General features: G+C 57.9%; 2 protein-coding genes across 2 annotated transcripts in view; both read right to left on the reverse strand.

Moving 5' to 3' along the window:
- Positions 1 to 3307: 3307 nt before the first annotated feature.
- On the reverse strand, positions 3308 to 6010 carry TLX3 (T cell leukemia homeobox 3). Its single transcript, XM_056133117.1, has 3 exons — positions 5538 to 6010; positions 4928 to 5171; positions 3308 to 3960 (listed from the first exon to the last, which is right to left on the reverse strand). Exons 1-3 carry the CDS (start codon positions 5956 to 5958, stop codon positions 3750 to 3752), a joined length of 876 nt encoding a protein of 291 aa, XP_055989092.1. The 5' UTR covers positions 5959 to 6010; the 3' UTR covers positions 3308 to 3749.
- A 9467-nt stretch (positions 6011 to 15477) lies between these two features.
- Positions 15478 to 24522, reverse strand: part of RANBP17 (RAN binding protein 17) — a 243532-nt gene continuing 234487 nt past the window's right edge. The window contains exons 26-28 of the mRNA XM_056133105.1: positions 19952 to 20050; positions 18074 to 18201; positions 15478 to 15589 (exon numbers count right to left, since the gene is read on the reverse strand). Coding sequence (XP_055989080.1) covers positions 15493 to 15589; positions 18074 to 18201; positions 19952 to 20050 — 324 coding nt within the window. The 3' untranslated portion in view covers positions 15478 to 15492. The remainder of the gene's footprint in view (positions 15590 to 18073; positions 18202 to 19951; positions 20051 to 24522) is intronic.

Raw genomic sequence — 24522 nt, forward strand, 5'->3', positions numbered from 1 at the left:
GGCCCTGGGACAGGAGACGCGCGCAGTCCCCCCGCAGTCCGCCGCGAAGCCGAGGGCGCGCGAGCGCAGCGCGCCGCCGGGGACAGGGCCGCAACGGCTCCCTGGAGCGCTCATGGCCCGGTTCGGAGACAGCAGACGCCCGGTCTCCGCGCGCCAGTCAAGGCAAGGGCGGGTCAACGTGCAGGGAGGCAGGAGGCCCGCGCCTTAGAGAATCTGAAAACGAGCGCGCCGCCCATGCTGGAGCAGGGACACCCCTAGGCTGCAGAGACTGGGCCTAGTGGGGGGTGGAGGGACTTCCAGGTGCGCCCCAGGCCGCCGCGCGCACCCGGCTACATTCTGGATGCTAGAGAGAGTGCTAGGTTCTCGAGAGGGATAGGACTCGCGTCTGCCGCCGCCACAGCCACTCAGGCGCTGGACCCAGAACTAATGTTGGAACTTCTTTTGGAGTTTTGCTCTTTTCCAACTGCAGAGTGGGGTGGGGGGCGCCGCGACCTTCAGGGTTGCTCTGCCCGGTGCCCTAACCAGCGTCCTCCTCCTCCCACTGCATTTGCTGCTCTGTCGGGTGTGAGGCAGGACTGGCCTGTTTGTGGGCAATGAGCAGCTCTCCCTAAAGACTCCCGTCTCTGGACCCTGCTCTTCGCCATCTCGGCACTCTGGGGCTGGCAGCGGGACCTTTCTGGAAGGGAGAGGCGAGACTGCATTAGCGTCCCCCGCTACCCGGGTCCCTTCAGTCTGCCTCTGAACTGGCCTTCTGGGCCGCTGTGCACTTCCCAGCCGGCTCTTCAAATTGGCTCATGAGGAGAACCTGCCTCTTGCCTTCCTGGCCTGCATCTGCAAAATGGGTTGGAGAGCAAGGCCTCCCCAGAACAGACTGCCAGGCCACTGACCATGCCCTGATCTCCTGCCCTCAGCCCACAATTGGCCTCCCAGTCAGACTGGCTGTGCTGGTGGGCCGATGCAAGGTCAGCTGTCGGGGCATTTGCAAGAGTTGGGTGACCTGTGGTCCTCCCCGATGACTCCAGCCTCTTTCCCCCAAGTTTGGACCCCTAATCCCGCAGTTCCGGCAGACCCCAACTCATGACTTGGGAGCTGTGTCTCCTCACAGGACCGTCCCCTTGTTCCCTTGGCTGTACAACTGCACGGCCACACTGAAAATGGAGAGTCCGGACTTGGCATTCAGGAAGGGGAGGTCAGGCCCCCTCCTGCCTTGCAGCAGTCCGCTCCCATAATTTCCGGGTGGGCTTGGGGTAGAGGTCACACTGGGACCCCACAAAAGTAAGCTCAGCACCTCCCTACCCCCTGCCCTCCCAGAGGCTTAGATCTCTGGCTGGGTCAGGCTTGGTTGAGACAAAGCAGTTGCTCAGGGCGAATGCCTCCTTGACAGGCTGGTGTGTGTTGGGGGACGGGTACCGGAGCCCCAGTGCACTTCCTCTTGGTCCCCATCCTGGGCTTGCCCGAGAGGGGACCCAGCTGGCCTCCCACTCAGAGATCTTGCAAAGTGCTCCACCAGGGAGCAAGAGAGAAAAGCGGCATGGATTCCCCCGACCCCCACCCCAACCCCCACCGCCATTCCAAAAGCCCAGGAAATCAAGCATCACCCTGGCCAAACAACAGTCCTGACTGAGAGGAACAAAATCCACGATCCCTTATTATAAAGAAACAGCATAACTGGGAAGTGGAGGAATAATCAGAAACCCGGAAGAAGAGGCCGCGGGTGCGGACGGGCTGTGTTGCTCCCTCCGTCCCTGCTGCCAACCTTCAGAGAAGCTTTTAGCAGAGAACATAGAAACATTTTGGGGAAACAGGCAGGGGAGAAACTGCACGCTTTGAGTCACCCTCTCTGGGGTGCCTGAGTCCTCTGCAGCTCAGGGCCCGGTCAGGCTGGGAGGTGGAGGCGCAGGGGAACACAGGGACTGTCTATCTTCCCCAGACTCCCTCCCCGGGCGGCACCCCAGCCAGCCCAGACAACCCCGGCAGCCCGCTTCCAGCGAACCAAAACACCCAAACTGCAGGGTGGCGGGCCCCTGAGCCCAACAGGGCCTCCCGGGACAGCTTCTGATCGATTGATCCCTGGGACCCACGTGCAGGAGGGACGGAGGGAGAAAAGGAGCAAGCGGGAGGCAGACAAAGAGATTCTGAGAGGTGAGACCAAAACCACCTTCCCGGACAGAGAAGATGTAGGAGAGACCTGAAGGCTGGTGCGGAAAGAGGAAGGGGCGGGCGTAGAGGAGACAAAGCGGAGAGGCTAAAAGCACCAGTGAGCAAGGGGTGCCGAGAAACAAAATTGAAGGCAAGGAGAGAGAATCACGCAGGGGCCGAGGGAGGGCACCGCACCCACGGGAAAGCAGAGAGCCGTCTTCCCCGGCACTCGGTGCCAGAAGACCCAGAGAGAGCGAAAAAGGGGACAGGGGTTACATCCAGGAGCAGGAGGGGATATTCAGCGAGATATATTCAGGGGATATTTTTCTTGTTAGGGGGTGGCCCGCGGCCCAAGCCACGATCCCTCGAAAACTTGCAGCTTTGGAGCTGCGGAGGTGGGCCAGGCCACACCACCTTCACACCTGGACTTGGGGGTCTGGGCGCCCCGCCCTTCTCCTGTCCACGTCGGTGACTTCAGTGACGTCCCATGACGTCACGTCCCACCTGTGGTGGGTCCCCTGTAACCCTTCCGGGGCGTCTGGGGGCTGTGCTTCCCCCTTACTCCCGCAACGCCTAGCATTTGGAGACACTGGGGCCCCGGCGCCGCCGCTCAGCCCGCGCACGCAGCGCCCACATCGGCGCACCACTGGGGACGGGGAACTTGAGCGCGGGTGTTGGGGAGGGTGCAGGAGTGGCCCCCCGCGCTGCGAAAGTTGGAGGTCGCTGCACCTCTCAGCTCCCCAGTGGGTTTGACCTGGCGGCTGCGGCCTTCATGCCGGCTCTCCCTGACTTTGGTCGGCGTTCTCCGGGCCTACCGGGCCCTCCCGGCCCCCCTATCCCGCGGGCACCCAGCCTGCGCGCGGCCGGCACGCACTGACCTGCTCCGCGGATCCTCCGCGGGGCCGCGGGCTTCGACTGGAGGCGGAGACCGAGGAGGCTTGGCGAGGTGGACGCGCCCTGGCGCGCACCGCGGCTGGGGTGGGGCGCGGGGCCCGGGTTTCGCGAGCGTTAGTGGAACGAAAACGAAATAAAAGCGGCGTTAAGTGAAATAGCTAACTTCTTTTTTTATTAAATAAAACCACTTAAATAAAAGAAACGGAAAAGGAGCGGAGTGAGCCCAGCCTAAACGCGGGCTTGCCCCGGCCCCTGGCGCTTCCCCCAACTGCTCGGCCGGCCAACCCTCCTCCAGCGGCCCCCGCGGGGAAGCAGGTGGCCAGTTTCTAAAGAAAAAAAAAAAGCCAAAACTTTTTTATTATTGTTATTTACACGTTTGGGCAAAAGTACAAAGTATAATACAGTCGCCCGGCCCGGGGGGTGCGGGCGAGGGGCGGAGTAACGTAAGGCGCTTTCTTTGTCAGGTCCAGGCCTGGGGCGGGACGGGGCGCGGGGCGGGGGCTCGGATTGTGCAGCCGCGCGGAGCCCGGGCCCAGTCCCCCTCGGTGACCCGCGGGGATGCGGCCGCGCCCCGGCGACCCCCTCGAGCTGGGCGGCCCGTTCCCCTCCTGGCCTCGGTTTCCCCCTCCCCAGCCCGGCTGGGGGTCCGAGGCGCCCCCGCCAGGTGGGGGTGGGGGGAGGGACGGCGATCCTAGGCGACAGTGCGCGCTGGTGGCTTACACCAGAGAGGTGACGGCGGGGACCTTGGAGCTATCCTCCTCCCAGGGCTGCAGATTCTGCAGCGCAAAGAGCGACGAGTTGTGCAGACAGAGCGGGTCGGGCTGGATGGAGTCGTTGAGGCTCTTTTGGAAGGCGTCGTGTTGCAGCTGCAGCATGAGCCGGCTCGCCTGCTGCCGCTCCGCCTCCCGCTCCTCCGCCGTCTGCCGCCTGCACCGGGGGGAGGGAGAGGGGACAGCCCCGTCAGGCCCCGGGCCCTGCCAGGAGCCCAGACCGGCCGTGGCCTTGGAGGCGCGGGGCGCGGCTGCCTCGCGGTGCGCCGGGGGCTCGGCGCGCGCGCCTGGGCTGGGGGATGGTTTGGGGGGTGGGGACTGGGCTGGGAGCGTTTTGTTTTTGTTGTTGGGAGCCGGGCGGTCGCCGAGTGGGGGACGCGCCACCCGCCGTCCACCTGCACGCCCGGCGACAACAAAGATCGTTTTCTTTTGCGGGATAACAAGGGTTAGCGCGTCCGCGTGAATGCCTGGCCCTGCGGGCAGCCGTGTGTGGACGCGCGCGTGTGTGTGCGCGCGGGTGCGCGTGTGTGTTTGTGTGTGTGTGTTTGTGGTGTGTGTGTGTGTGTGTGTGTGTGTGTGTGTGTGTGTGTGTGTATCCCGCGCCACCTCCACGGTGTCCTCTCGCCAACCTCCTCCCGCTCTCCCAGGCCCCTCGCCTCAATCCCGGTCTTCCGGGACAAGATGGTTTCGTCGTTGGCGGGTTGTAGCGAAACGAGCATCGGATAAAAACAAAACAAAACAAGACAAAAAAAAAAAAGCGGGGGTGGGTGAAGGGCTGGAGTTGGAAGACCCAGAACCCGCTCGCCACCGGGGGTGGGCGATGGGGAGGCGCGCGGGCGGGATGGCCCGAGGGAGAAGGGGGTGGGGGTGAGGCTTATGGGGGTGGAGCAGGTGAGCCCAACCCGGGACCGACAAAAACGCCGGCCGAGTTGTGGAGCTTCCCGGAGAGGGACCCTGGGGTGGGGGTGGAGGAGAAGCCGAGGCGCGGGGAGGAGGGGAAGAAGTTGGACTCGGGAAAAAGAGGCGGCGGCGCGGTGGGCCGGGGTGGGGGGGAGGGCGAGTCCCACGGCAGCGCGGGAAGGGCGGTTCTCCGGGTCGGCCGGGCCGGGCCGCGCCGCGCTCACCTCCACTTGGTCCTCCGGTTCTGGAACCAGGTTTTGACCTGCGCGTCCGTCATTTTGAGGGACTTGGCGAGCGCCGCCCTCTCGGCCGAGGCCAGGTATTTCTGGCGATGGAAGCGCTTTTCCAGCTCGCAGATCTGCACGCGAGAGAAGGACGTGCGCGGCTTCTTGCGCTTGGGCGGCGTCCGGTTCTGGTAGGGGTGGCCGATGCGCCGGGTCACGGTGAAGGGCGTGAGCGCGGCCGCCGCTGCGGGGACACAAGCGAGACCCCCCCTGAAGCCCAGTCGGGCGGCTCCGCGGAGCTTTCCGCGCCCCGCGGGGGTCCAGGGCGCTCCGCTATTTCGTGGATCCCGCGCGTCCCCAGAGAGCCCCCCTCCCTGCCCGCCCTGGGTAAGGGCTCGTTGTCCCTCTCCCCTCCCCCCCCAAAAACTGCCTGATTTCCCGCTCCCACTCCCATCCCCAGCCCACCCGCTGCCCGGAGCCTTGCGGCGCCGAGGCCTCCGCGGCGTGGAGACCCGAGAACCGTCCCCCGGAGTGGAGGACTTACGGGGCGCAGCACCCAGGGCCCCCCCGGGAGGCCGAGGCCCGGCGCGCGATGGCCCGCCCGGCTCACCTGTGAAGCGGTCCTTCACGAAGCGGCGGCTGCTCTCCATCCAGGGGAAATTGAGGCCGCCCAGGCTGGAGACGGTGGGCACGGAGGGCATGGCGGGCAGCGCGCTCGGGAGAGGCGGCGGCACGGCCCCGGGCAGCGGCCTGTGCGCGGGCACCCGGATCACGCCGGCGGGCGCCAGGCTCAGGTTGACACTGTAAGATCCCGCGTCCTCGAAGGGCGCGCCGAGGCCGGCGAAGGAGGCGGGCAGGGACGGGTACGTGGCGCCCGGACGGCCCCCGGGGGGCCCTCCCAGGTAGCTGGCGCCGTCGGGGCCCCGCGGGGCGGGCGCGCTGTCCTGGTCCGGGCTGTTGAGGATCTGGTCGATGCCGAAGCTGATGGGCTCGTGCGGGTGCGGGGTCTGCGCGCTGGCGGGCGCCTCCATCCTGGGCGGGCGGAAGGGCTGGGCTGGGCTGGGCGGGGAGGCGGCTGGGTCCCCGTTACGGCGCGGCCATGGAGCGCCCGGCGCCTCTCGTCGCACTGAAACTTTGCCAAGAGTGCGCGGGCCCGACAGGCTCTGTGTCATCTTTCTTGAACCGAACCTGGAGTTTCCGCTGCTAATTCCTCTCCCGCCGCAGCCATTGGCTGCGATCAACAAGCCTCTCTCCTCCCATTGGCTCCCGGCTTTCAATAAAGGCCTAATTCATGGAAATAGGAGCTTAGGGACTGTTCCAAGGTGACATCATTTTAACAAACGAACAATAGGTCAAATTTATTAGCCGGGATAATGGGCGGCGGATATTAGCGACCGAACCGCAGCCTCCCAAACCCGAAATCTAACGAAGCTGCAATTATCAGACGCTCCCCTCTCCTCCGGCCCGGCGCTTCCCAGCCGCCGAGCGCGCGGGGCGGCCGGGGCGCTCTGCTCGGGAAATTGTCTTTTGCAGAGGGGTTTTTTGTTGTTGTTGTTGTTGCTGTTGTGTTTTTTTTTTTTCGTTTTCTTCCCAAAAAAAAATTTTTTTTTTTCATCCGCGCAAAAACCAAACCGTATGAATCCGTTCACTTACAATGGAGTTGCGATCCCGGAACCAGCCTACAGAATCCGCGGAAGCGTCTTGGACACGCCACGGCCGCGGGAGCAACGAAAGGGGCGCACCACGGGGCGCAGGCTCCGCGCTCCCTGCGCGCGGGGTGAGGGGAACCCCAGGGCGGGCTCGGTGCTCTCGAGGACTCTTGACCCGGGTGGGGAGAATTCGCCCCTGCCCGGCCATTAGCCCGGCGCGTCGCAGCCACTTTGGAGACGCTCCCTGGCTCCCGCCAGGCTGACCGCGGCGTGACTCGCAGGTGCCCACGCGTGCTGGCGGCTCCGCGGAGCTAGGACTAGGGACCCGGGGTCACCCAGCGGGGATCGGGGCTATTCAGCCCTTGGAAACTGGAAACTCGTTGTAGGATGGACGGGACTGTTATCGTTAGTGGGGATCCGTTCAGGGGTGCAACGGGGTGGGGACCGGGGAGGAGGCTGGTCCCCGGGACAAGGACAGGGGATGGCTTACATTTAGGAAACATCGGGTTTCTTTTCGTTATTGGGCTCAGCGAACCCCTGGGACTCCCGGTCGGTCAGTGGAAGGGGCACGGGACCCTACTCAGCTTCGCTCTAGTCAGGGGCCTATCCTGGGGATGGGGGGTAGGGGCACTGTGGGCAGGACTGCCGGTGGAAAGCTCATCCCCCCACCACACCGCCCAGCCTCGGCTGCTTCAGAAGGCCGAGGGGAGACAGACAATCGTTTTCTGCCAGGCTGATTCTAAACTCAGGGACGGGAACCGCACCCTGGTTCTTCCCTTGCTCTCCATGCTCCCTGCATGCATGTGTGTCTGTCCCCACTCGGGCGGGCGGGTCACTGGGACTTGATCTTGTGTCCAGACTTCCGCGGCTTTGGTTTCCCTTGTTTGCCAACTGGGTGATGTGTGCATCGTGGCTGGGATGTCTGGAGCCCCCCCAGGGCGGTTCGGGCCTGTTCCAAGCTGACACTTGGCTCTGTCTGCAGCTCGACCCCCAAGTTACCCCCTCCCCGCAAGGCAGTTGTGTTGTTCTTGGGATTCTTGTTGGCTGGCTTTTCGTTTGGTTGGATTTTGCTGAGGTTCAGGACCTTGGAGAGGAAGGTGGATTTGCTAATGCCCGACCAGTCTCAAGTACAGGAAGTGCAGGCTGGGGGTTCTTATGGTTATCTGCCCCCAGCATTTGGAGAAACCTCCGGAGTCCCTATCTTAAGGCCTGAGTCCCGGAGTTCAGGTCATTACCCGATGACACTGGGCACGTCTCAGGCCCTTTGAGGAGGGGACTGGGCTGGGCTGGGCAAACCCTCCCTTCCCTCACCCCCACCGGGAAGCAGATAGAGATGGAGAGGGCCCCTCTGTGGAGCTCTGGGTAAGGTCTGTGTGTCGGGGTAACACCTGTCCCTGACTCAGACTCTGTTTCTGCTAGACTTAGGGCTGTGGGGTCCCTCCTGGCCCCCTCTGGAAACTCACATTCCTTTTTTTGTAAAACAGAAGAGTAAGAGCTGGTGGGGGTGGGGTGGGGGGGAGCTTGAAGCTTCTGGGGAAGTTCCTGAAGGTTATGCAATACCACAGTCAACCCTCTGCTCTAAGAGGGGGTCTCACAATAATCTTTGAGGGAAGTGATGGGGGGGACCATCACAGGAGGAGGAGGAGGAGGAGAAGGAGGAGGAGGAGGAGGAGGAGGAGGGAGCTGGGCTCAGTGACTCATCAATCGAAGTCTCCCAGCAGGGACCCCCATGCCCCCTCACACACATACAGGATCCAGGAACCACGGATTTCAGGCCTGTCTTTGCACTTCCCAGCTGTCCAATTAGGAACCAAGGCCCAAGGCACACAGGTAGGTGAGCACGGAACTAGGGAGAGGGTTTGGGGTGAGAATGGAAGCATGTTTCCCCGCCCCCACCTGCTCAGGGCGTGGTGTGTGGTTCCTGCCCCTTTAGGTAGCTGTGGGCTCGGGGTCATGCATCCACTCTGGGTCTCAGTTTCCTCTGCAAGCACATCCGGGGAGAGGGCTCAGTACTGTGGGTGTGGAAGGGCAGTGCCCATGCCAGGGCCTGCTTCCCAAGTTCCCAGAAACAAGAGCTTTGGGGCCACGGATCACAGACGCCGGGGTCTTTCCCACTCGGGAAAGAACAGAGCTTGTCAGGCAGCTCAGGAAGAAAAATAAGTGATTCTGGTAGGCATCCTCAGGCCCCTGCTCTGTGAGGGAGATTGGCCGCATCGGCGCCCCCTGGGGATGGGTTAGAATTGGGTCTTCTTGGAGCCTGGCCCAGCTACGTCCTGGGCACCTCTGGGGTAGAGCTCCGTGATCTGGGCTTAGGCAGCCCCCCCAAAACAGGTGAGTCTCATACTGACTCCAGAAGACTGTCGACTTCCTCCCAAGTTTTTTCCTGATTCACTGTCGGAACATGGTGGGAAGATGCCCTGGCTGGCGGGTAGAAGCCTGTGAACCTGCGTGCGGCGCCCGGCTGCCTTCTCTGTGGTTCTCGTCTCGTGCCTGGGCTGGAGCACCGCTGTGCAGGTCTCGACTGCGTCACTGGGTCAAAGGCCAGACTTTAATTTTATGGTTCTTCTTGAGATCATTCCTCCTCAGAACATGCAATTTTTATTAAGTTCTTTGTTGAGGTGAATATTGAAATGATGCGTGGGCAACTTAGATCTTTTATTTATTTGTCTATTTTCACATTATGGGCCATACGTTTTCCTCACAACATGTTTTTTTTTTTTTTGGCCAAATAAGTTTTGCTGTGTGTGTGGTGTTCCTGATACTCTGTGTGTGTGTGTGTGTGTGTGTGTGTGTGTGTGTGTGTGTGTGTATAATCTCCCTGTACTTATCCGTCATCAACTGAAAAATGAAAAGGGGAGGTGGAGAGGGACAGGAGAGTGAGAGCAGGGGATCCGGGCCGAGAGGGGTCCCAGGGGGTGGCAATGGATTCCGTTCTCCCAGCTGGAGAAGTCACAAGGGCAGAGCTGGTGGGGGCCTGGCCGGGACTTTCAGGAGCTGGGGCCAGAGGTGCCAGGTGGACACTGGCATTTCCAGCCACCCATGTGCCGGCCACAACCTCCAGCATGAGCCAGGACTCAGTTTCCCCCCTGTAAAACGGGATGGAAGAAGATGGAAGAAGCCAGGCTGGTACCCACGTTTGCCTCAATAACGCAGTGATCGAAAGCGTTGGGAAGAAGAGACAGGCACACGATCGGGCTTGGATGCCACGGCACAGGCGGCCTGCCTGCATTCCCTCCACGCCCGCCATCGTTGTCATCCTCGTCCCCACCTCTCCTCGCCCAGGTGGGGCCTCTCTCTGCAGCATGTTGTCAGGCTGTCAAAGGCCCCAAAGATCGGAACCGGATTCCCATGCCGCCCGTTGGCTGCGTTCTCCTTCGGATGTTCTGCCGCCACGCTCCAGCCCTGACCTCGGTCCCCTCGTCTAGTGGCAGAGCCGGGCGGGCTGCTGGACAGCTCATCACTGCCTGCCTGCCTGCCCCAGTGGAGTCTTCGGGAGCTTCTGCTCAGGCCCAGAGCCCCCCAGGGCAGGAGGCCGGAAGGACAGATGGCTCAGGCAGCCAGGCCACTTGTCAGGAGCCTGTGGCGGGGAAGCCCTGCAGCTGGAATTTGAACCCCGGGTTGTCTGCACCCCTGTCACACGGAAGACACCCCCTCCAGCTCTGCTCTGCAGGGACCCTGGGTAGGCAGGGTGTCAGGCCAGGCTTCTAGAGGGGGAAGGAAGATGAGTGGAGGTTCTGTCTGGAGGCGCCTGGGAGCAGTGGTGTTGGCGGCGTTTGATTTCACCGGGGGCGGCGGGGGTGGGGGTGGGGGGCATTCCCCGTCTCTGCATGGGCAGGAGCGGATGTGGGAGACGGAGTGGGTCCACTGAGGAATTTGACGTCATCCATGTGGCATGGACGCCCCAGCTCTGCCCGTGTCTGCCACCTCGTCACTGCCTGTGTCTGTGACCCCACGGGTTCCCTGTCCCTGCCATCCCCTGCCATCTGTGTGCCCCATTGTGTGCTTTGCCTCCAGACTCTGTCACATTTTTTTCTGCTCGCCAGCCTCTGGGTGGCAGAGGTGGGTGGGTGAGTGAAGGACTGAAAGCTTCCTTGGTGCGTGTGTATGTGTGTGTGTGGGGGTGGGGGTGGGGGTTCAGGTCCAGGTTCTGGCCTTGAGGAGGCTGCAGCCTAGCTAGGAGGCCAGGAGCACGAGGAAGCTGGCTCTGGGGTGGGGGGAGGATGGTGGGTGTAACAAGGAAGGGTGGAGACCCCATTCCCCATGGGCAGGGGCAGAGGTGAGGAGGCCGGGGTCACGCGGCCAGGGTGGCAGGGCTTGACTGATGCCTGTGAGCACCAAGGCCATGCGTGCACACACACACACACACACACACACACACACACACCTTCTTGGGCACCTCCAGATCCCACCTCACACCCTACCTTTCCTCGGCCACTCGCCAGCCATTTTTCCCATTTTGTGTTCTGGTGACTTTCCTCTCTTCCTGACAGATTTCGCTACTAAATTTGACTTCGTTTCAAACACCTTTTTTTTTTTTGGTTGTTGTTGTTGTTGGGCAAATTACATTAAGATGAATGCTGCAGGTACCCTTTATGGTTTATTTATCGTGATACTGTTTGTATCTCACGCTTATAAATAACTTATGTTATAGCTTTTGTTTGTGGAAATGTAACTTACATATTTTATTACGCTTTCTGTAAACCTCAAAAAGAATCTTGTCAAGGAAGCGCTCTTATCAGCAATCCAAACTAGGGCACGTAAAAACCGACACTAACATTATTTTTTAATATGCCAAGGAGGCAGGTTACTCTTGCTGTAGTTTGAAAAGGTTTGCTGTCATCGTAAACTTGCACCTCAATAAAACATTAAAAAGTCTCTCGAATGATTTTATAAAGTTCAGGGAGGAGGAGGATGAATCAGAGCCCGCAGGCACAGTCCAGCACAGTCTTCTCTGCCCCTGCCCACCGCCCCTGGGGGTTCTAGACGGTTCCACCGGCACCTCCCTGTCCAACTTTCCCTGGAGCCCAGCGGAGAGAGACCTTGCTTGAGGGGACAGAGTGGGAAAGACGTGAGTTTCTTTGTAGATCTGCCGACTTTGAGTCGTCCCAGCTCACTGGTGTTGCGTTTGCCTGCCTTGTTGTATCTCTAAAATGGGGATGCGACTTAACAGAGGGGGTTCTTATGGGGGCACATTAAACCAGAGAGCATCTGACATACCTGGTGGGAATAAAGTAAAGGACCTGGACTTAGGCCATCAACGACTCTCTCTCCTTTGCTCCCCTCTTCCTCACCACAGGGAGCTGAGCTCTCGTCCTGCTGCTGGTCCCAGGTACTACAGCCTCGCTTTTCACCCATCCTTCCCTGCACACAGTTCTTTCCACCCATCCCTCCCCGCACACAGTTCCTACTTGGTTCTCACACTCAGCTCTGGACTGTAGGGTTCTCCTCGAGTCAGCTGAGCCACTCAGCCATTTTTGGGGTTTGGACTACACCCGGTGGTGCTCAGGGCTTACTCCTGGCTCTGTGCTTGGGGGAGCACACCTGGTGGGGCTTGAGGGACTGAACACTGGTCAGCCGAGTGCCAGGCAAGCGCCCTCCCTGCGGTCCTATTGCTCTGGCCCAAGGACCTCAACTTGGCATTTGTGAGGGGGCCCCTGGGAACATGTGTGCCAGGGGAAGGGAATGTGGGCTCCAGAGGCCTCCCCCCGGCCCCCTTCATCATCCACAGCAGGGGCTGGGAGCTCTTCCAGATAGGCCCTAGAAAGGACTGGTGGGGAAGCATAGAACAGCAGAAGCATCTAGAACATGGGCAGGACAGGTGCCGAGGTCGGCGTCAAAGGCAGAAATTGTGCTCAGGCAGGGGGATACCCAGCAGCAGTCTGCTCTGTCAGCCACGGCCGCGTGCTCACTGCGCGAGCCACATGTGTGTCCCAGGGGTGCCTGCCCCGCCCTCCCGTGGGGATTTTCACTCAGCACATGCTGGTTGACGTGGCCCCGTGGGACCACCTGCCCCTTTTCCTGCAGCTGAATGGAAGCTAAGAGACTGGTGATGGGGTGGAAGGTAGATCCCCCCCCCCCCCATCTCCTTTATGTACCCTCCATTGCTCCGGGCATGTGGGCTTCATCCTGGCCTTCCAGTTCTTCCCAGAGCCCTCAGTCTCCCTTACACCCAGACAGACTTTACCAGGCTGATGGGTGTCCCGGTGGTATCTGGCGGTGACTCAGCAGTGGGGGGGGGGGGGGCTCCTCCCGCTCCCTTGCTGCTGTTTCCCTCTGTGGGCGCCTGGCCCCTCCGAGGAAAATCTGGATTCCAGTCTCAGTTTCCGGCGGGGATGGGGGTTGGCGGTGGTACTCAACCTCTTTGGAGCAGACCGGAGCAGAGGGTGGTGGCAGGCAGCTCTGCAGGTGGTCCTGGAGTCCCTGGTTTGTGGCATCCACGACTCCTGCAATGTGGGGGTGACGGGCCGGCCCTCAGAGGGTGGCTGCTGCCGAGGCCCCTGGAGACCCCTGGCCCCGTGCTTTCATGGCTTAGTTGCACCTAGAAGCCAGGCCGTGTGCTGCCCTCCCGAAGCTCCCGGTCTACCTACCTGTCCACGACGACCTGGCTCCTGCCAGCGAAAGCCCGCTGGCAGCCTGGGAGTGGCCTGGAGCACAGGCCTAGCTCTGGGTCCCTGTCCCTGGGAACAGTCAATGTATGTGTGGGGGGGTGGGGGATATAGTGTCATGGAAGCCACGCCACAGGGGGACTGTCACACAGCAACAGACTCGTGGCACGAATGTCAGCAGTGACTCTCTCTGGCCCGAGGTCTTCCTGGGACCATCCCGGGTCTCTGTCTTGAGGAGAGACACAACTGGGCTTCCGTCCTGTCCACACGAGCCGGGTCCCACTGCTGAGCTTTCGTGGCCTTGCTTCCCTTCCCGAGGCTGCTGAGGGGACGATGGGTGGGGGGCACCCGGGCCAGGGTATGGGGTATGTGTCTTCCCACTGCCCTCCCCCTCCCCTCGCTCCCGTAGCAGCAGATGGAGGTGACCTGCCATGGCCTCCTCTGAGAAGTGTTATGCAAGGTGAAGTCTCCAGGCCCTTCCCCGGCCACCCACCCCAGGCCGTGTGACAACGGGAAGTGAACGCATGTCAGGAGAGTGCAGTATCAACAGCCTGGCTGGCAGGACCCAAGAGGACAGGCGAGCCGGGAGTGTTCTTGGGTGTGTGTGCAGTGATGAGCCCCGAAGAGCAAAAACGGTTCCTGGCACAGATTTTTCCTGGCCGCAGTTATATAAAGTCCAGGATTTGTCTTTCTTGTGGAAAATGTTATTTCCCCACTGCCACTGAGTGTGGCCGAGGCTTACTTCTCTGGCGAGAGTCCTACCTAGAACACACCTTTTCCTGCTGTCTTGGGCTTGCTCCTGGAAGACAAACATGCCCACATAAAGCTGGGTGACTCTGCTTTTATGTGACAAGACCGTTGCGAAATGCAACCATCAAGAAAGGTTTCCACAAACAGCAGTCTGGGAAACAAGATTATAACGGGAGCCTGCAGACGGGGCTGCTTCTTCAACAGTCAGGCCAACCTTTCATGTCTAATCAGAAATAAAGGGCACGATATTTATCACGAGCCTGAACCAGGAAGACAGAGCAGTGAGCTCCAAAAGGCGTTTGATGGTGGCAACCTCAAATTAATAGCCTAGTTACAGGCTCTCACACGCGGTAAGGGCCTCCTTCATGGCCTGGGCTCGGGTTAAGTTGCAGTCCCAACAGTAATAAGAGTCCTGGTGGAGGGATAGGAACCAGCGCATTCTCCCCCCCTGCAGACCGGCACTCTGGCGCCTCGAATGGTGCTGGGGACCCCAGAGAAGGCAGAGTCGCTTCCTGGACTTGCTTTAATGAGGCCCCTTTTTGCATGACATGGAAATGAAAGGGAGGCGGAAGGCCTGGCTGCTGGCACCACACAGAACTTCTGGCCGGGCCCTACCCAGCTCCTCCCGAAGAAATATCTCTGCAGGCAGTAATTGCACAGCTTAATTCTTCTAGACCGAACCACTTCAGATTTATGCCAGTGAGAAAGCAAACGTCGTTTGTAAGTCATTTAATTGCGTTACTGTCTCTCAACTTTATCAGATGCTGCTGGTGCAGGGCCGGGGCCGTGTGCAGCCCTGTGGGAGGCTGCCGTTCCCAGGCGCGCGTCGCAGGCCCCACAGCTCAGCACCAACCTGCGGCCCTCCCGCCCCCCAGGGCGGCTGCCTCCAGACTCACGGGGAACACGTGAGCAGCTTCACGCTGCCAAATGCGGGGCACTCGGTCCGGGACCCACGGTGAAGACTGCGTGGAGCTAGCAAGACACACGGAGGCACAAACCTGCTTTATTGAGTTCTTTGGTTAAACGCTGCTTTTACACCCTCTCATCATCATGAGAGCAAAGATAATGAAAATCTGTAGGAAGACTGAAAACGTCCTTTGCTTTTTTTTTTCTACCTCTCCCAGCAAAGACTGAATTTACATTGTTTGTACACCAATATAAATCTGGAGAAATAGGCCAGAGTGATATAAAAAATAAAATAAAAAAAAAAAAGGGTAGGGCTCTCTTTTCTTTCTTTCTTTTTTTTTTTTTGTGGTGGTTGTTGTCTTGAAAAATATATCTCTCCGGGTGCACTGAACCAACCCGTTTCCTGGAACTTAGACCAACAAGAGTCTCCTTTTTTTTTTTTTGCTTTTGGGGTCACACCCGGTGATGCACAGGGGTTACTCCTGGTTAAGCACTCAGGAATTACTCCTGGCGGTGCTCGGGGGAACATACAGGATGCTGGGAATCGAACTCGGGTCAGCCGCGTGCAAGGCAAACGCCCTCCCCGCTGTGCTATCGCTCCAGCCCCCAAGAGTCTCTTGCTTGGCTGCTGGACCACGCAGCCCGCCCAGGCCGGTCAGCTCATCATGTCCAGGTTGCAGGCCTCTGAAGTGCCGTCACTGCGCAGGGCCTCGGCCACGTCCCTCCTGAACACGGAGAGATTCTGGGTGAACCTGTAGAGAGAAGAGGAGAGGGAGGGCCTGGGGCAGAGGCGAGGGCTGGTCTGCAGGAGCCCCTGGAGGATTATGCCTGTGTGGGACTCAGACTCGGGAGAGCGCCAAGATGCTTGCCTATATCCCTTCTCCTTCATTCTTTCAGTCCCTCCTTCCTTGCTACTTTCTATCACTAGCACCCTCTCTCCTTTCTGCATCCTGGAGAACAAGGATTACCACCAAGTACACTCTTTTTAAGTGTGTGTGTGTGTGTGTGTGTGTGTGTGTGTGTGTGTGTGTGTTTTGGTCACACCGGTGATGCTGCTCAGGGGTTACTCCTGGCTCTGTACTCGGGAATTACTTCTGGCTCTGCTCAGGGGACCATATGGGATGCCAGAGGTTAAACTTGGGTTGGCCACGTGCAAGGCAGACGCCCTGCCCTCTGTACTATTGCTCCAGTTCCAAGGGTGAGTTTTTAAAATTGTACATTTTTGTTTGTTTTGGGGCCTCTTCCGGCAATGCTCAGGGTTTATTCCTAGCTCTGCACTAGGGAATTACCCCTGGCGGATCAAACCCGGGTCAGCTGCGTGCAAGACAAGGTCCCTCCCTGGTATACTTTCTCTCCAGCTGTGTAGTTATTCCATTTAAACCTGGCTGTGCTCAGGGCTTACTCCCGGCTCTGTGTTCAGGGATGACCCTCGGCGGTGCTTGGGGGATCATTATGGGATACTGGCAATTGGATCCAAGTTGGGTGCGTGCACGGTTAGCACTGTATTATTTCTCCAGCCTTTTAAAGCACTTTTTTAAAAAAATTTTTTGGGTCACACCCGGCGATGCTCAGGGGTTACTCCTGGCTCATGCACTCAGGAATTACTCCTGGCGGTGCTCGGGGGACCATATGGGATGCTGGGAATCGAACCTGGATCGGCCATGTTGGCTGCGTGTAAGGCAAACGCCCTACCCGCTGTGCTATCGCTCCAGCCCCATTAAAGCACTTTTAAAGTCAAATTACAGTTGATGGTAAGAAATATAAGGAAGGGGCTTAAGCATGGCTCTCAGCGTTTGGACTAAGACCAAGTGTAAAGAAAGGGGCTGGAGCTATGTGCCAGGCTCTGGGTCAGACTGACGTATTAATTATCATATACCTTTGTCAGAGTAGTATTTTCATTGTATGAAAGCGAAGGCAGTGAGTTCGAGTCCTGCTTGCATCTGGGGGTCTCTCTCATGAACTTCAGCCTCTTGTCTGGGTTCCTGGGGCTCCAGGCCTGGGAATTACTATTGAGACTGCGGGGATAGCGCCAGTGGTATAGTCAGACCCAGACCGTGAGCCTGCCGGCTGTGTTGCTGTGAAATGTCTGTGTGGGTGACGCAGGGACTTGGGGGCAATCTAATGTCTTTCCGCGGAGTGGCTGGGGTGTGGGACTCAGATCCCCAGGGCACCGGGAGGTCCCAGTCACTAAGTCTCTTCCATGACTGGCTGTAGAGGTTTTGCTCTCTGTCTTAGGTGTGTGTGTGTGTGTGTGGGGGGGGGGGGTCTGGCATGGAGCAAGTGGACAAGGGACATGCTATGACATGCCCAGGCCAGCGTCACCATGCTTGTCTTAGCCAGATGCAGGCAGGGTTCTCCCCAGAGACCGTCTTCTTCTTCCATGTGGCTGCCCGCTTACTTCACTGAATCTCTGTGAGGGCAAAGCCCTTCCAGGTGAGTTCCCAACTGTACCTCATAGTCTACTTACTCTGTGACATGAATGAATGAATGAATGAATGAAAGAAAGCAGGACCAGCTAGTGAGCTTGGGTTTCTCCCCCTTACGTCTCCTTAAGCACCATGCCTATTACATCTGGTCGTTTATTTTAATTTAATGTAATATTTTGCTTTGGGGGGGCCATACTTGGCAGTGCTCAGGGCCTACTCTTGGCTCTTGCACTCAGAGATCACTTCCTGTGGGGTTGAGGGGACATATGGGGTGCTGGGGAACCTGGGTCGGGTGTGTGCAAGGCCAGCCTTCCCCACCATCCTATTTCTCCAGCACTTATGTCCGGCCATTTAAACAATACAAACACCCATCTCCATTTTTGGCAGAGATAGAAAATAATACATGGAGAAAACAGAGGTGTTGACTGCCTTAGTTCCTGCACGGTAGCCCGGAGAGCCCAGGTTGTGGGTGTAAGGTGAAATCCTCCTGCCACGCTGTGCCATGAAGCCCCTAGTCCCTCCGAGCAGATCTGAGCTTTCCTCCTCCTGACTTTTCGTTCCGTCGCTCTGCTTCCCCCCTCCTGTGGATTCTAGGCTGCTCAAAGGCGCGGGCTTCATCATCCTCTTCCTCTTGGAGTCCCTGCCCTGAGCCTAGCATCTGCTTCGAAGCAAGTCACGGTTGCCGGATCTGGGGCTCCGGGACCCCCGACGGCCGTGACACAGCATGTACAGTCCATAGCCTCGTTCTCCACAGACACAGCCTGCCCCACCCCCCCGCCCCCGGATGCTAAGTGATGGGTCCTGGCTCACCTGTCTCTGTTCTTGACCGAGAGACTTTGCTCCACTCCCGCCATCAGGTTTCGGAAGCACTGTGCGAGCAGCTCCTGCTTGGGGGGCGGCTGGGCGCCTATCAGGCTGGCCCTGAGCTCACTGAAGTACTGCAGGGAGATGACAGCCAGCGTCAGTGTCAGGTTCAGCCCGCAGACCCAGGCCCAGGGGCCCGGCCGGCAAGCCCTACTCAGACTTTGGGGAAGAGCTTCGGAGAGATACATTCCTAGGTACAGACTACAGTATCTGCCGCGCTCTCTCTCTCTCTCTCTCTCTCTCTCTCTCTCTCTCTCTCACACACACACACACACACACACACACACCACTTGGTATCATTGTTCTACTGTTGCTCGTAGAGTCCCTATCCAGTTCCGTGGGGGACGCAGCACACCCGGGTCTTCCTAACCCACATCTCCACTGGTCCCAGGAAGGCAGAGAGAGGAAGGGCCTCCCGGGCTGTGGGAGGGACTGACCGTAAGCGTGCAAGGAGACCACTCCTGCAGGTGACCCAAGGCAGGAGGGAGCTCCCTGGGGCCTCTGTGGGCTCAGCCAGTCACCCCTCACACGGCTCTGGCCTGTCCACCTGCTGAGCTCCGGGAGAGCTTTTGGGTGCTAAGGAGGGTATCTCTCGTCCCTGCCTCCTCCTCCATGTCTGTGGCCTGCTAAACACACACAAATTCTCCCGATAAACACAGCCCTAATCACTGCACACGGTGTAATTTCAGCACCAAGACAGCATTTTGCCTGTCATGTGTTTATCCTTCCAAGCTCAAACAGCATGATATTTAATTTCTATCATACATTAAAACAGCTCACATCAAAAACACACATAATTAATATGTAGTCAGACTAATACTTAAATACTATATATCAGCGGCATTACACTTAAACCAGTGTCTTCCCGAACAAGATTGGGAATGCACAAAACGACTTATTTTTCCCTTTTATAATGATGCAGTGACTCACACCAAATAGAAAATTATTAGTTTTTCATCCCAAACCATGAAATATTGCCTCCATCAGTAAAGTATAATATTGTGATGTCATAAGCTTTTTCTAAACACTGAATTTGCCCTTATTCCCTCTCAATCATTTTAAAAGAACTGCTCTCTTTTATAGAGCTTGGATTTAAATCACAATAACACCGCGGGAAGATGAATGACAGTGCTATTGAATGTGGCTAAAATTGGATACTTCAGCACAGGTGAATGATGAGACAGCTCTTCTCTTTTTGATATATTTTCTTCTTCTATTAGTTTCCTTCCAAGGCTGGGATTTCAGTTTGAATTTTAATGTATGCGGCTGCCTCTAATCTCACTGTCTTTCTCCCAGTACTATCTTATTGTATAGACAATTCATTCTCCCGAGCAGTAATGCACTGTTCCCGCCGACTGCCGTGGAGACGGGCCGGGTGCCGAGGAGGAGGCGGCGGCGGTCCTGGGGGGACGGCCAGGGGGCCGGGTGCATGGCACGTCTCGGGACCGGGCCCTGGGTGCCGTCCCGGGGGGTCCTGAGGGGCTGCCGCCACCGTCCCAGGCACTGGGGATTTCAGGGAGAAAACAGGTTCGGCACAGGGCCCATGGGTGCCCTGGGGCGGGGCACGGCTGGCAGCAGTTGGGAGGAGCCACCGGCCAGGGCATGGGCTTTGGGTCAAGGAGCGTGAGGACAGAGAGATGAGGTGATGGGGAAGGGCCGTGCGGGGCCAGCTGCAGTCAGCGGTCTGGTGGACAGCAACCTCCGGCCAGTGATCCTCGTCTGTGACCTTCTGCCAATGACCCTACCAGCGACCCTCTGCCGATGACCATCTGCCACTGACTCTCTACCAGCGACCCTGTGCCAGGGACCTCCTGCCACACTCACCTTCTCATTGAGCAAGATGAGCCCCAGGAGAGGCCTGGAGACTGACCACTGGTTTCGGCAGTCTTCAAAGACAACGGAGCTCATGAGGACCGACATCATCTGAAAGAGACCCAGGCGGGGACTCAGTGGCCTTCGGGACGCACAGGCCGTTGGGATGCGCACCTCCCAGCAGCTGAGGGCAAGTGGTCCCGGCAGATCCACGGAGCTGGGAAGTCAGGAGTTCACCGCCTCTGTGTTCCGAGCGGAGAGAGCCAGAAGACAGAGAGGGGCTGGGCCGGGGGTGGACGTGGGACATGTGCTTAGCTGGGCCTCGAGGACATAGAGAATGCGCTCTGAGCAGATGGCCAGCTCTGGTCTTTAGGGGCAGCGGGGACAGGTCCTGCTTCTGACACTCTCTGCTTCTGGCCTCTAGTGCTCTATAAAGCCCTAGGGCTCCTTTCCCCAAAGGCAGGTAGGGGAGGTGGAAACGAGGGGCCCAAGGCTTCCTCACGCCACCCCCATCTGGCTTTGGGGACTTGGTTTGCTTTGGAATATGCAGGCTTGGTCCTCTGCTTCTCGGCAGGTCGATTTTCCCGGTGATCTCGGGCCAGTTCACAAACCCATCGTCTCTCTTCTCTCTCTCTCTTCTCTATCCTCTCTCTCTCTCTCTCTCTCTCTCTCTCTCTCTCTTTCTCTCCCTCTGTCTCTGTTTCTCTCCTTCCACTTGCTCTAAAGAGGGGGAATAATCAGTTGGCACAAGGAAGCTCTGAGAATCGAATGAGAAGGTGGCTGGAAAAAACGTCGCAGAGTGGAAAGTGCAGCGTGGAAGTCCACTTCTGTGGACGTGGAAGGAAAACAACGGCAGAGAACAAGCCGCTCTGTAGCTCCCAGCAGCTGCCATGCCAAGCCGCGATGGCATGGCGGGGTGAGGTTGGTGTGGATGGAGCCCGCCCGGGGTCCGCCCGGTCTCTGTGCCCACTGCCTGGCACGTGGGACCCTCTGCCAGTCCCACATTTTCCGTGTGCAGCCTAACAAGCCACCCAGTGTCCTAAAGCCACCAATTAAATTGACAAGCAAAACTAACAGATCCACGGAGATGGTTTGAAATATTACGGGCTTCACGTACTCAAGGCTGCCTGAGTATTTTAATGGAAAAGATGAAAGTTAGAGACACCAAACTCCTCCAGTAACTGACAAAGCATCCTGAAGTGATGTGCCAATTATTCTCTACGGTTCTCCCGTGGATTCATTTGTCTGAACGCATGTATTTATGTCTGTAATAAGTAAGGAGATGTCTGTCTGAAAAGATGCTTTTCTAAAAATAAAGTTGGCTAAAATGGGTGGTTTTCCACCAACCCCCCCCCTCCCCGCCTCTTTTTTCACTCTTCCGGAAAAGTGGAAATTAGTGAGCAGATCTGCTCGGATGGTATCGACGTGGCAGCTCATTTCCAGAATCTTCTTTTCTAAGAATCCTAAGGGGTCTGAACAAAACTGAACAGCCGGAGTGGCAAATGCCCTTGGGGAGGGATGGCCCTCCTCGTGGGGGAATATTGGGTGACAGGCTCAAGCCCACACCCTTGTTCCAGGCTCCCTGGCAGATGACCCTGTCACAAGCTGACAGGAAGGAGAGGCACCCTGGCAGCCCTGTATCAGCCTGGCCCAGCCATGGAACCACAAAGAGCCACGAGGATGGTTTCATTCATTCATTTATTCATTCTAGCTTTGCCTTTGGACCCTACTTGGCTCTGTGTGTGTGTGTGTGTGTGTGTGTGTGTGTGTGCAACTCCCAACTCTGTGCTCAGGGGATACTCTTGGCTATGCTCTGGGCCCCAAGTAGTATATCAGGGATTGGATTATGCTTCCAGCATTCAAAGTATGTGCCAGCCCTTGGGGGGAGGGGCGGGGTCAGGTCAACGACTCTCAGTAATGTTAGTGTTGGTTTGCCCACGGTGGTTGCCCTGACCTGGTGGAGGCTCCAGGGATAGCCACTTCCTGCCACTGTGTGCTGCAATTGAGATAATAATCTCTTCACAACCATCTCATGTCCATGGACGTCGCAGTATGTGTGTGTGTGTGGGGGAGGCATGCATGGGGGGGGGGATTACCTTCAATAATCCCATTGGGGTCTGGCACAGGTATTAAGGAGTATGTATTTGGCGGAGTTTTTTGTCACTCTGAAAACATGTGAGCTCCCAAAAGAAGACACACAGCCACTCTACCCTGGGAAAATGGAAGTGGCTCACCTGCGCCCTGGGTCACCTGCGCCCTGGCTGGTCCTTTGGCTGTGCCGGGGCAGGACAGGCGGGGCGGAGCAGAGCAGAGCAGAGGGGATGCTCCAAGCCAGGTGCGGGGTCTCTCCTGCCTTCCAGGGTGCTGCTGATGTGAGGAGGCAAGGCCGTAGTGTGTAGGGAGCGAGAGGACGTGCTTTAAGGAGCTGGGGCTCTGGGTGACAGGGATGCAGTGGGAGCCCGCGTGGAGGGTGTGGAGGCTGGGCTGGGCATCCCCATGGCCACACGCCCGGAGCCCCAGGGGAAGCCTGCGTGTCTAGCAAGGCGTGTGCAGCTACTGAGTCGAGGGAGGAGTTACAGAAGGAAGGGCAGGATGTGACAATGAGCGGGAAGGCCACGAGAAGGCCCCAGGAGCTGGAGCACGGGTAGCTGAATAGCAGAGGGGAGATGGCGGTGAAAGCTGGGACTTGCTGACTTTGAGGCTTTTGGTGGTGGGTGGGAGGGTTTGCGGCCAAACCCACTGGTGTGTGGGGTACCCTGTGTGGTGCTGGGGTTGTTATAGTTGATGGGGAAAAAAATCAAGCGGCTTTCTCTTACTCCTCCACTGTCGGTGGGCAGAAAAGGGGCGAGAGGAACCCAAAACCTGGGTAGGGAGTCCCGGCTCTTCCCATGACCCAGCCTCGTCCACTAGGGCGGCTGAATGTCTAAGTCACTTGGCCACTCGCTGGCCTGATAGAGAAGGGGAATGAGGCAAGAGCAAACCGAGGGGCTCCAGGGGTGTGGCAGGAGGGTGCTGTGGGGAGGAGGCTTTAGGCCGAAAGAAGGGAAGGGGCCCAAGGCAGGAGCTTTTCTGTGTCTGGACCAAGAGAGAGCATGGGCCGGGGGCAGCAGGGGAAAGCAAGGACAGTCAGGCCTGGCCCAAGGGTGTCGGAAGAATGGGGTGAGGATGATGCTAACAGGCAGAGGGGAAGGACAGAAAATTATCTGTTCCTCTGACCAAGCCAGAAGATCCTTGATTTTGATTATATATATATATATATTTTTTTTTAAGTTAAAATTTCTTTCTGGAGGCTGGAGTGATAACACAGCAGGTAGGGTGTTTGCCTTGCACGTGGTCGACCCGGGTTCGATTCCCAGCATCCCATATGGTCCCGTGAGCCCTGCCAGGAGTAATTCCTGCAGTGCAGAACCAGGAGGAACCCCTGAGCATCGCCAGAAGTGACCCAAAAAGCAAAAAAAAAAATCTTTCTGGTTTTTGGGCCATGCTTGGCGGTGGTCAGGGCCTACCCCTGCTTATGGGCTTAGGGGTCACTGCAGGAGGTGCTGATGGGTGGCAGTGGCAGGGGAGAGGGCCTGGAGGGAGACCTTCTGTGATGCTGAGGACCCAGGCCAGGTCAGCTGAGTGCAAGGCAAGTGCCTTAACTCCTTATCTCTTGGCCCAAGTTGGCAATGTCTTGAGGAATAACTAGTAGTAACAAGCGTACCTGGCTCTTGAGTTGCTGCTTTTATGTCTCAGGACCCGTGGACACATGTGACTGGTCTTTCAAAGGGTCAGTCACACAGAGGCAGGTGGCAGGGGCGGGGTTACTACTGGAATAGTGCAAAGGCAGAGGAACCTTCTCCTTGGCCCCACCCTGGTTTCTCCAAAGCCTTGGGCCCTGGTGGGAGAGCCAGTACCACGGGGAGACGCCAAAACTACCCAAGGAGGGAAAGCTTGCAGGCTCCCCGCACTGCGGGAGAGAGAAGAGGGAGTGTGGAGCCCTGCTTGGACGGAGCCCTGCGTGCACGGCAGATACGGAAAGGCCATCCTCCTCAAATTAGATACTCTCATCTCGAGGGAAAAGGAATCAATTGTTTCCCCTGGTCTGCTCTCTACAGATGTGGTATTAGCAGAATAAAATGCTATGAAAAAAAAAAAAGAACGTAATGGGCAAATAAGCATGCATTTTTCCAGCCTGGATTAAGTAATCTCCACTACCTAAATGACAACGACTCTTTTAACTCCGGTATTAGGTACACGCCCGGTGGTCTTGGAGCTTCTTTTCGGGCTCGTCAAGAAAGCTCCGAGCACCTTCCATGAAAAAAATAGCAGCCCCCAAACCCAAGACAATACAAGATGAAGTGGCGCTCCTCTTCGAAGAAGGCCACACAATCAATTAGGGGGGAACCTATCTGCCCTTGAGAACATCATCTGGGAGCCAGCCTCACTAAGACAGAATGAAATGAAGACAGGAAATAAAGCGAATAAATGAAAGGTTCTTCACAGCAAAGGTAACCAAAGGACGGATGAAATCGGCTGCTCTGGACAGAGAAGCCGTGCTTGTCCACCTCTAAACTGACCGCACCTTCAGCCTACCCCCCCAC

Source organism: Sorex fumeus, unplaced genomic scaffold (genome assembly GCF_029834395.1).
Source record: "Sorex fumeus unplaced genomic scaffold, SorFum_2.1 ptg000097l, whole genome shotgun sequence".
Taxonomy (NCBI): Eukaryota; Metazoa; Chordata; class Mammalia; order Eulipotyphla; family Soricidae; genus Sorex; species Sorex fumeus.